A 12,432-nucleotide genomic window follows, 5' to 3' on the forward strand; every position below is an offset into this window, starting at 1 on the left:
TTCGAGATTATTCTTTTCACCAGGTGTGGAAGTTGCGTCCAGGCATTGCATAATTGTTTCACCCACGTGCTGGCTCTGCCGTCATGGGCTTACACTAGCTGAGGATTTGTAGATGTTGACTTGCAGGCATATTTGTCCAGCTATGTGGATCACAATGTGTAATCTGGGGCAGTTCTTGATTCTAGTCTTTTTTTTTTTCCGCCGTCGATATGAGCTAACTTATCAGAAAGCGAGAGGCCAGACTGGCCAAGAAAGTCTGCAGTGTTGTTGAGGGCTTGTTGCGTCATTCTTGATTTCTGTATAAGATAGCTTTCCCACAGACTGTAATACACCATAGGCTGTAGTGTTTCTTGTAGTATGCCCGCGTTGTTGGTGTGTGTGGGCCAAATGTACCTCCAACTCTCACCTGGAATTTTCTGTCTTTCAGAAATTTACTGTTTAAGTGCTCTACCAGAAATGTTTTTGCTCATCGTTCTTCTTATTAGAGTAGCATGAGGTACTGCTGTTAAAAGCCTCTTCACTCTCTTCATTCCTTCATAAGCGGTATTACACAATGTCCTGCAATAAAGTTTCTGCTGCTTATGGCCCACTCATATCTGCCAGAAGGGACAACTCTTGAAAAAGGTTTTCTTTGTGCTATGTGTGCGACGTAGCATGAGCATTCATGCCTTGACATTTATACATCTGTAGAACCAGCTTCCTACTTGCTATACCTGATCATGCTTATTTGTGCAGTGCTGTTGAACAATACATATTGATCCAATGAATATTTACACACTCGAATTATCACGAAAGATGGTTGTTTTACAATTCTGCCCTTTGCTTTCTATTGGAGCATAAGCATGCCCCCCTATGCAATAGTATTTTGAAGTGTAAGGGTTCAGTGAAAGGTGATGAACTAAATCTAAGCGCAAGAGCTTTTTTTTTTCACCTATGACTCCCATCAAAATGCGACTTCCATGGCTGGCAAATCAACCCCTCGCCTTGTGCTAGCAGCAGAATGCTATAGCCACAGTGGCAGGTGAACAAATTGAAGAACGATATGTCTGTCTATAATTTTTTTTTCTTGCCTGTATGTAAGTAAAGTTTGGAATAAGTTTGTCACTGCAAACAAGCCCAGTTTGTGGTCTTTTATTGAATAAACCACATGTTGTGTATAGTTGAAATGCAGAAATTTGTTCTAAAATCCTCGGGTGATATATGTTCTTGCAAGTAGCATGGTATTTCATTACTTATAAAGATAGTAATCGCAGCGGATATCGTTACATGGGTTTACACACTAATATATGTGATCACAAACTTATTAGAAACTTACTAGAAACATGTGAGGCATGAATGTTTCTGCACACTTGATCAGCTGTGAACGTGCAAGAACTGCTTCTACTGGCTGACTTCACTGCACAGTTTTGATTTACTTTTCTTCAGCGTGTCGTTTTATACTGTTTTATCCCCACAAGAACAGGCCGTTTGCCTGGTTTTCGCATTGTTGCACGAGTTCTACATGATTGTGCAGGAGGGTACGTTGTCACTGTGCCACTATAGCAAGCAATTTACTTAATCTACTAGCTGTACAGTTAATTACGTTGCTGAGCAAGTGTTCATACAGATGCAGTAAGGATACAAAGTCCGCAACATAGTCAATGTTTATTGGTTTCTGTGCAAGGAAAAAAAATTCTCCAGAGAAGAGGTGCAACTTAACGCGCATGTAATATTTTATTCAAGCCACGGATTTAATGCTATCGTAGCAAATTCATTACGACAGCTTACACTTTTGCTCTGTCAAATTTAATAAGAGGCAAGATAAGCTTTCAAGATGCATCGGGAAATTCATGCTTGAAAACCGACAAGAAAATGCAACTGAAGGGTACCGCGTTCAGCGCAACGTTGAAACTTCGGGTACTTTGCTGTCTTGTCATTTGCCCTTGCCGAGGTTGAAATAATTCAAGCTGCTCCGTAAGCGCGATTTTTGCATGCTACTCAACAAAAGAAAATTGTGACGACCTCGTCGTCTGCTGGGGATCGAACACCTCCTAGCACTGACAACTCACAAAGGCGTACGAAGCAAACGTGAAAATGCACTTTATTTGCTGCGTACCGTGTCGACAAATGTACATAAATGGGAGAATCGAATATGCTGTACAAGTTTTTTATTCTCCCTTCGCGTACGTACCGAATTCGACAATCCACGTCTCCGCGCATTGCACTTGTCGTGCCAGACGCCATTTTCCAAAACAAACCGGCGAAATAGCTCCGTTGACAGCTCTCCGCGCAATTTCGACGGAAAATCGCAGCGATCGGTGCGACGGTGCGACCAACCGGTTGGTCGCAGCCGAAAATCGGGGGGTCGGCACTGCGACTGCGATTTTCATCGCAAACGACGGAAATCGCACTTCCGGTGCGACGAAAATCGCATCATGTGAAACAGGCTTTACGCAAAGAAAACGCAAATGAAGCTGAAGCAAGGCTATTCTGGACAGTGTGTGTCGGGAAGCTATTATAATTAATATTCATTTTCATATTATTCGCCACTGCATGTTCAGTACAAACAACGGTAACTTTCGCGGGCTCATCCTGTGTGCTACAGGGGAGGTAACGGTTCTCAAGTTTCGAATTCAGATTTTTTTTAGCGGATATCAGCGCTGCACAGAAATATAGGACAGAGTAAGCTCAGAAGTTTGCTGAAAAGTAGTACGATGCGATCAAACGCAACACAATGCATGGTCAATCGCCGATTGATGTTACCGTCGCTGCAAATGATGGGGATGTACTACAATTCCCGTCCTTCTATTATGCGCAGACACGACACTTGCGGGGCTGCTAATAGAAAAACATTGATTTCATGAACTGTCACTTACCTCTTGATAGGCGTAAGACGTACAGGCGCCGCAGAAATGAAGCTCCAAAGCGCATGACAAAAACGTTCACCTGGAGCTGACCAACGCTCACCCTGGAACTCATGAGCACATGGCACAACGATACAACCACCACGTTCAGAGAAAACGCGCGAACTGAGCGTGTGAGAGCGCGGAGCACACCAACCCAGCAACCTTCAGGGTCTTCAGGCATTCCGAGCTTGCAAAGAAGGGCGAAGAGATCCAATAAGACCACGTCGTTAAGTCATGTGACCGACTACGCGCAAATCAGCGCAAAGCGTGCGTGTGCATGCAACAGACAGTGGTGATTCGACTGGGTAAAGACAGTCACTGCTCTGTACAACGGCAGGGGTTGCAGGCGTTGCAGAGCTTGCCGTACTCCTCTTTCTCGACATGTTCGGAGAGCGTAGGAGCATAGGACACGATTGATTCGGTTACGCGGGTTACGCTTTGCGGTAGGTGGTAATGCGCAGCTGTTCCGGCTTTTTACCTGCCGCTTTGTGACGTTTCCTCCCGATATGCTTGTGCAGTTTCGGTCGTTCATTTCAACTTGTCCATTTATCGTCTGCATTGGAAGTTTTATTATGAGTGCAGCAACTTCAGATTGCTGGCTGACATGTCTTTTCGGAAGAGCGTGCACTGAAGGCAGCCGTGGTAGAGATTTATATGCCGCAATATGATCACGTAGAACGTGTTGGACTGCGTGTGTTGGTCCCACATATGGCCGGTATGGGACATCCCGTTGAACACCATCCTTCGGACATCCATAGGATTAAAGTTTTGGGATTTTGTTTAGATCCCAGAAGTTTAATCGTGTGGATGTCTGAAGGATGTCTTAAATAGGACATCCCGAAATTAATGTCCACATGTTATCCACTGGACATCCTGACCGGGACTTGGGCGTTCGGATTTAATCGGGATGTCCAGAGGATATTCGTGGTCCAATGGGGGGCCAACCTCGCCTTGCGCAGCGCAACAGATGGCCCCCGACGCGGCGGATGATAAGACGCGAAACCGTGATTGATAGTTGGAGGATCCCTGTTCGTAGCGATCACGTCGCCCAACGGCGACATTGATGAGTTAGCGCTGTGTCATCACAAGACATGAAAAAGCAGGTTATCGGGTACGTCTCATACGCAGAAAATTTCGCGCCGACCTGCTTGCATGGGCTTCGATTTCAGAAAGTTTGTTGTGGCTGATGGTGCTTCTCATTTTGACCCCAAGGAGCTGGGGACGCGGCTGGCGCATGAAAATGCACGTCGCCTGTGACCAGCGAAACGTTTCACACGAAAAACATTGGTCGCAATCATGAGAGCAATAAGCCAATGTACGTGTGTCTAATGTACCGAGTGCAATCAGTGTATTCTTATATCAACGGCCTGCAGTTCGAACACATATCGGTTTCGAGCTGCCACCTAAGCATACGACGGAGAGACGGATCGAACACGCGCTAGCTGCAAAGCCTTCGCTAATTGCAGAGATAGGAGAGATATACATACGCGAGATATCTGAAAAGGAACGCCACCAGTGAAAGACGAACCCAAAATGTACCGCAATGTGTGAATGAGCGTCTACAACTTGCGTGGAACACGATGCAGTTAACATGCACGCATGAGAGCGCGGCGCTCTGTTCACCGCCGCGAAGAAGTAATCAGGGGACACACACACAAAAGCTTCAAACGGTTCACCACGGCTCGTATCACACCGCTTCGCGATGCGGAACGGAGCGTTAGCACCTAAAAAGATAACGCTAGAAGTAAGGAAATCCGAAGATGACCGTAGACAGTTGGCTGAGCGAGGTAAATGTGAGTGCTCAAGCGCCCGCGTTGCAATCCGTGAAGTCCAAGCAAAGATGGCGGCGAGCGCCCATCGCCTCTTTTAGTCGTCTGCTAGCCAGAGAACTTCCAGAGAGCAGCCAGACCAAAATCGTCCTGGCAGGTTCTGGCAGCCCGCGGGTAGCCAGAACCGTCCAGCCCGAGCAAAACGAACGCCCGGCGGAAGTGCGTCGCGCGGTGGGCGGAGCAACCCGAGAAAAACGAAGGCGCTCTGGCTGGCTCTGGCAGCCCGCAGGTAGCCAGAAGTGGAAAATCGAAGAAGCCCACTGTAACGGTGCGCTTGCTGTTGTTAGGCTTAAGCCTTACATCCGCTGTTTAGCGTCGTCTGCGACATTTCGTCGCGAAGTCAGCACCTGATGGCAGCGCAGAAGCGACCTCACAATGCCCTTACGTTGGAAAGGAAGATGGAGATAATCAACGACTTCGAGAGTGGTCGCTTCACAAAAAAATTACCGACGATTACGTTACTTCCTAATGCGAAATTTGAGCGCAGCAAATAAGCTGTTTCACCTTTTCGATAGATTGAGGCAAAGAAATCGAGCAACACATGTATGCGCTATCACAGAATTTTTTTTTAATTTTTCACACGTATTCCTTTAACAAAGACTCCACTAACAGTTCTTGACAGTCATGAAAGAAGCTTTGTGGTCGGAGAAATAGACTGATATATGTTCGACTTGGTACACCAATGCTTGATTCTCAAAGACGAGATCTATACAAGTGCCTCGCGAGGTTGTCACAGCCGTGGGACGCGTTACGAGCGAGAGGAACGGGATGTTCTCCCGCATAAGTGTTAGGAAATTGCTGTTTGTCTTTATGTCAACATTAAAGTCCCCCACTACTAACATCGGTGTGGATCGATGGACGGTTAATGCGAGTTGCAGGAAGTGCACGACGTCTTTCGTGAGTGCGGTAGGGGCGAAGTAGGCAGCTACTACCAGCAAGATAATTTCGCAGTGGCGAACGGCAGCGGCAATTTCGGCTCGGGCGGTGCACATATACAGATCCGCCGCCACCGATCTGGCTCTCTGATTGCCACCGCACAGGGGTTGCATTGGAGGAGGAGCGAAGAAAGGAATTAAGTTCGAGCCGGCGCTTTGACAACCGGAGACTCGCAGGAAGAGGGGGGAGGGGGGCGGCGTGTACACCCAGCGGCAAACGATGGGGGCAGAAGCGCGCGCAGCAAGCGGACAACACGATAAAGGGAGGAGGGAAGAGATAGCAGCGACTGACTTCCCTTTCCTCCTCTTTCTGCATGGCGGCGACGGTGTTCTATGCAGTCACGTTATCTTGACTCTCTAGCGGCGTCAGCGGCATCCAGCGGTATCAGTCGGTCGCTGCTAGCGCTGGGGGGATGAAAGGGGGGCGGAGCTGGTTACGAGGCCGACGACAACGCCGACGACGACGCGAAACCCAGGAACGGACGCCAAAGAGCTGCGCTCTAAAACGGCCGTGGCTTAGCTTGGTTAAGCCTGGTGATTGCGAAGCAATAGTGTGTAGCCGAGCTGCATACTGGGCACGCCGCTTAGAAAGTCGTTCTTCTCGTTCTTCTTCCGTCTCCGTAGCTCGCTGATGCTTCCTCTTTGCATTCTGCCGAGCTGCCTTGTTCGGGAGTTAGGCCGCCTTCAAGAGTGGAACGCGATAGCGTTATCGCACCCCGTTCGCACCGCCTACTCAAACGCGCTACGCCAGCCAAACGTCGCGATCGGCAAAGATAGCCGGGCCCCGACGCGCCATGAAGGCGGACGCGATCATGGGGCGAGTGGTGCGCCACGTGTCGGGGCAGCTCCGTACATTGCGAGGTAGGTGTCTTCTGTGTTTGCCCCAAGATGGCTCTGCGTGTGCGCTGAGCGCACAAGAAATGTAGTCGAAAGGTACTTCGCTACTCGTGAAACTGCGACTTCTGTAAGTTACGTGGTCATAATTACCGATATATACCGCAGTATAACTTTCTACGGCACGTTTCTAAGGCAACACCGCATTCACTAGAGGCGATGTTGTCCCGTTTTCAAGCAGCGAACTCGTGGCTGTGAGCCACGACGTGAGCGAAGTTGTGGACGCAACTGGCGAAACACTCCCTGAGACTCGCCGACAAGAACAGACTAAGCCGTCATCGGCTGACATTAGCGTTAGCCAGAAGCCTGCGAGCGAGGAAGAGACTAAGGCACCTGACGACGAACCAACTGTGTCTTGGGCAGAATGTCCACCAGTTCAAGATCGCCCACCGTCAGTGGAATCTGGATCGATGTGCGAGGCCGCCAAGAAGCGTCCAGCGCCATCCGACAATCCATCGCCCTCGGCAAAGGAGGCTCGCGTTCCCAAGGTGTCAAAGTTGACAAAACCGCTCCGGGGAACACCTACACCTGCTGATGTACCTTGTGTTAACGTGCACCTAAAAGTCCATAGTGCATCACCTCATCAAGAAGGGAGCGGTGCACCTCTGGAGCAGCGTTTAGACGCTGCACCTACATAGGTAATCATGGCGGGCGCTCTTCCCTTCCATTTTGGCACTTTAAATGTCCGTGGCTTACGAAGTAAGCGACGGCAAGTACAGCTTTTTCATTTGTTACGCAATCGAAAATTAGATATTGCTGCTATCCAAGAAACAAAGATTGAATCCGACGAAAACACAGAAATAGCTCTATCTCCATTCATATCTGACTATAATGTTTGTGTCAGCCATGCAGTAGGCGTTTCCGCAGGCTGTATGTTATTTGTTAGCAAACATTTACAATGTGATTTGCTACATTTGTTTACAGATAGGGAAGGGCGCCTAATCTGCTGCGATATTGATATCAGTGGCACGAGCTTTAGATTTGTGTGTGTTTATGCCCCGAACAAGTTACGTGAACGCGAGTGTTTCTTCTTATCTCTAGAACATCATTTCTGTAGTGATCGTGCATTGGTCCTCTTTGGAGACTTTAATTGTGTATGTAACGCGCAAGATCGTACATCACTGAAGCTGAGACATGATCCAAGTAGTGATGCGTTGCAACGCCTAATATATGATTGTCAGCTTGTGGACATTGGGGAAAATGAAAAGGCGGGATGTCGATATACGCACTTCCAGGGTACCTCGCATGCAAGGCTTGACCGAATTTACGTTTCACTTAGCGTGCTACCTCTTATTCATGGTTACACTGTGCATCCTATATTCTTTAGTGACCATTGCCTAGTCTCAGCATCTTTTGGCAGCCGTCGGTACCACAGTCGGCGTATGTGCTGGGAGCTGTGGAAGTTTAATAACCAGTTACTTTCGCGTGAGTGTTTCTTAAATCGTATTACTGAGCTTATAGCTCATGTGTCTTGCCGCAAGGATTTGCCACCCTTTGCTTTGTGGGAATTATTCAAACAGGAAGCTAAAATGATAGCTATCGAAGAATCATCAATATTAGCCTTTGAAAAAAAGAATAATTACAAAGCATTGTGTAGACTTTTGAGTGAATTGCATGAGCTTGAATGCCTTCATCCGGGTCAATATATTGATGATATTCATAAGGTCAAGGCACAGTTACAAACTTTGAACGCAGAAAAATACAGAGGTGCACTAGTGCGGGCGCGAGAGCAGCGTTTCCTGGAAGACCAGCCTTGCAGTAGGGCCCTTGGTGATGAGCGCCGACACGCGCTGTCTAAACAAATACTAGAGATAGAGTATGGTGGAATGATTGTTAACGAGCCTACTCTAATAACTAAAGCATTTTTTGAACATTATCAAAAACTATTCCGAGACCATATGCCATTGGATACAGATGCTGCCAAAAAAATTGTATCGTTGCTGCACCAGTTAAATCAGGATGAGTACGATTATACAAACGAAAACATTGATATCAATGAGGTAACTTCATGCATCGATTCGTTAGCGAAGGGCAAAACGCCCGGCCCGGATGGCCTTACTGCCGAATTTTATCAGTGTTTTCGTTCCCTCTTATCGCCATTATTACTTCAGGTGTACCGAGAGGCCTTGGAAATAGGGTACCTAACCGCCACAATGTACGAAGGACACACCGTCCTTATAGCCAAAAGCGATGATGAAGAGAAATTGCAAAAAGTTGACGGATATCGGCCTATCTCCTTATGCAATGTGGATTATAAAATCTTTGCTAAGGTATTAGCTAACCGTTTGCAAGTTGTAGTAAGGTCTGTGGTCGGTGATCATCAAACATGTGGCATCAGGGGGCGGTCCATTCAGACGAACATTCATGTTGCGAGATCGGTGCTAGAGTGTGTAGCTGAGGGGATTGGACAGGTGGCAATGGTACAGCTAGATCTGGCTAAGGCGTTCGACAGGGTGAATCACTCATTCCTGTTTACTTTACTAGAGCATATAAATATCGGATCTCTGCTCCTTAGAGGTGTCAGGATATGTTATGCTAATGGCTCAACGCGGCTTATAGTGAATGGCTCTCTCTCCGATCCGATTAGGCTTTTATCATCAGTACGACAAGGATGCCCCTTGTCACCGCTTCTGTTCTGCTTGTATTTAGAGCCACTTTGTATGGGCATCCTTAAAGAACAAAATTTCCAAGGGTTTAAATTACTGACTAATGAGGTTCGGGTTCTTGCGTATGCAGACGACGTGGCCTTTTTCTGTACCGATAAAAAGAGCGTAAAGACTGCTCTTGCAATTACAGAAGAATTTTGTGCTGCTTCTGGTGCAAGCGTTAACTTTGAAAAAAGTTCAGGTTTTTGGTTTGGATTATGGGCCACAATGCCATCACATTACGCAGGAATTCAATGGAAAGAAGATCTGCGTTATTTAGGTGTGCCTCTCTCACAGTATAGAAATAGCAACGCTCATTGGTCGGGGGAAGTTGGCAAAATTCAACGTAGAGTGAATTCATGGCGAGGGCGGAATTTGTCAGTGTTCTTTCGTGCTGAAGTGTGTAACGTTTCCTTAGCTTCCCGTCTTATGTATGTGCTCCAAGTACTGCACTGCTCAAGACTTCGCCTTCAGGCACTGCATCGCGTATTTGCAACATTCATTTGGAGTTCGAGCTGTGAATGGATGCGGCGCGACAATCTGTTTCTCCCCCTTGAACGTGGTGGTCTAGGATTAGTACACCTCTTCGTCAGGCAAATTGTTTCTCGCCTGTTTTTCTTTCGAGACAGTGACCATCCGTTCTTGCGTGAAATGTTGCAACTGCGTTTAGTTCATTATGTTCCTAACATAGTAGTGTCATCAAATGTCAAAGATGTCCCACAGGCTCCCTGGGGCTTTCTCAAGGAGGTTGTTGACACATTTCTTTTCTTGAAAGTTAGATTCAGCCTTGTGTACGTGTTCACAGCGAGTCGAAAAGCAATTTCTGCGGCACTGGTTGACTCTATTTTCCCAGATCCTTTGTATCGTGCACCTTATTTAAACCGACCTTATCAGGATGTACTTAAACGCGTCCGAAAAATGTGTGTGTCTCCTGGAGTAAAAACATTTTTCTTTAAATTACATTCGGAAACACTCCCTGTTAAAACTTGGTTGAATTCGAGGGGTTGCTTTGTGCCGTGGTCAACAAACTGTCGGCTCTGTCCACGTGCCGAAACCATAGATCACTGTTTCATAGACTGTAGGGACGCTGTATTTTTTCGGGACATTCTCCAACGGACGCTTAAAAAGGACATTGACATGACTCCATACTCAATTAGGTTTCTACCGTTTAAGGTTACAGGTGGTCCTCCCTATGACATGTTCATTGTACTTGGTTTATACAGCCTGTGGAGAAGTAGACTCTGTGATCGCCATGCCGAAAGCCCGCGAACTACAAAATCCTTCTTTCGCGAAAGTGCTGCGTATGTAAGAAGTGTGTACGCTGTGCAGGAACCTGTGTGTGTTTGCCTGAGTTTTAAGTGTGTAGTTGTGTCCGCTTTGTTATACACCTTCAGTTTTCTTTGTAATAAAGAAAAGAAAAAAAAAAGAACTCGTGGCTGAGTGGTAGCGTCTCCGCTTCACACTCCTGAGACCCTGGTCCGATTCCCACCAGCCCAGCTTACAAGATGTTTTTTTATTTATGAAATGACGTTGTTTATGTGACGTCACTCTAGGTCACGTGGTGTGACGTCACGCAGCGAGGTCACGCTAAAGGTCAATGGTGCCTACCACCGCCTCGCCACGGAACGGGCTGAAGTGCGACCTAAAGTAGTATTGCTTCGCAAAAAACAGCGCTTGCGACGAAGCACGCCATCCCCAAGAGCAGCCTCACGAGGATACTTCAGGACAAGGATAAGCTGCGGCAGGCTTTCGAGACGTCACGCTTTGGCCCTCAAAGAAAACGACTGCGGGTGGCCAACCACGAAGATCTGGAGAAGTGCCTGGTGGTTTGGCTGCGGAGAGCCCGCAGTGAAAACATTCCAATCAGTGGTCCACTCATTCGCGCGAAAGCAGAATAACTTGTTTTGCAGCTCGGCATCGAAGGTTTCTCGTGCAGCGAAGGATGGTTGACGAGATTTAAAGATCGGAATGGCATAGTGTGTCGTGCCGTTTCACGGTAGGCTGCCGCTGCAGACACGACGGCATGCGCCGACTGGCGAGCAACACGGCTCCCCAAAATTCTGAAGGAGTACGACGCAAAGAACATCTACAATGTAGATGAGACAGCACTGTTCTTCAAATTACTACCCTCAAAATCCTTGTCATTCAAAGGAGAGAAATGCACCGGGGGGAAGCTGAGTAAGGACAGGTTGACCGTTCTGATCGGGGCCAACATGACGGGAAGCGAGAAATTGAAGCCGCTAGTGATCGGGAAATCGAAGTACCCTCGCTGCTTCAAAAATGTCGCAACTTTGCCCGTTTCTTATCAGGCCAACGGCAAGGCGTGGATGACGCAGTCCATTTTCAGGGAATGGATTTATCGCGAGGATGCGCGGTTCTCGCAAGAGAAGAGAAAAGTTTTATTCCTCGTCGATAACTGCCCTGCACATGGAACTGTGCCGGGTCTGAAATCCATACAATTGGAATTTCTGCCAGCAAACACCACAGCGCTGCTGCAGCCTATGGATCAGGGTGTGATCCAAGCGCTCAAGTCGCGCTTCCGCAAAAACCTTCTCCGGAGGATGCTGTTATGCATGGACGAAGGGAACGACTACTGGGTCGACGTACTGCGCGCCATTTACCTCCTTGATGATGCTTGGTGGCAGGTGAGTGCAACGACCATTGCCAGCTGCTTCAGACATGCACGGTTTGCCTCAGCTACAGAAGAACACTGCACACAGGATGAGCTTGATGTCCAAGATGCAGACGAAGAAGAGCTGCTACTGGAGAATTGTGCTGCGATGGGCATTCCATTTGATGAGTATGTTCAAATTGACAGTGATGTGGCAACTTGTCCGGAAAACACCTTGGAGAGCATGTAGCTGATGTCTGTCCCCCCGATGAAAGCGAAGACGAGTATGAAGAAGTCGAACACGAGACTGCCGACTCTGATCCTGTGGTGACACCTGCGCAGGCGGAATCGGCAGTCCAAATGCTGAAGAGTTTCTTCCAACGAGAAGAATGTTCCGAGCTGTTTTTGAGCAGCCTGTCTAGTATGAGTGGTGCCATTCAAAGAAAACGGTTGCGAGAGCTCAAACAAGCAAACATAAAGTCATTTTTCACACGCCAATAAATCGCAGTTCCCACTGATTTCCGCGGAATAAGTGGACTATTGAGATTTTTTTTTTAATTTTAGTAGTGCTCTGAAAAAAAAGTTACTTGCTTACCGCTTTTGTGCAATAAAGTTTGTGCCCATAGCGTACCG

General features: G+C 47.5%; 1 protein-coding gene across 1 annotated transcript; it reads left to right on the forward strand.

The window, feature by feature from the left end:
* The first annotated feature begins 11,401 nt into the window (after nt 1-11,401).
* LOC126545721 (tigger transposable element-derived protein 6-like) lies at nt 11,402-12,049 on the forward strand. The gene has a single exon (XM_050193672.1). The coding sequence runs from the start codon at nt 11,402-11,404 to the stop codon at nt 12,047-12,049; it is 648 nt and encodes a 215-aa protein (XP_050049629.1).
* The last annotated feature ends 383 nt before the right edge of the window (nt 12,050-12,432 follow it).

The sequence above is a fragment of the Dermacentor andersoni genome, chromosome 1 (genome assembly GCF_023375885.2).
Source record: "Dermacentor andersoni chromosome 1, qqDerAnde1_hic_scaffold, whole genome shotgun sequence".
Lineage (NCBI taxonomy): Eukaryota > Metazoa > Arthropoda > Arachnida > Ixodida > Ixodidae > Dermacentor > Dermacentor andersoni.

Bases quoted from the DNA above. Each gene is read 5' to 3' on its own strand.
- LOC126545721 (XM_050193672.1), top strand. From the start codon at position 11,402: ATGACGGGAAGCGAGAAATTGAAGCCGCTAGTGATCGGGAAATCGAAG.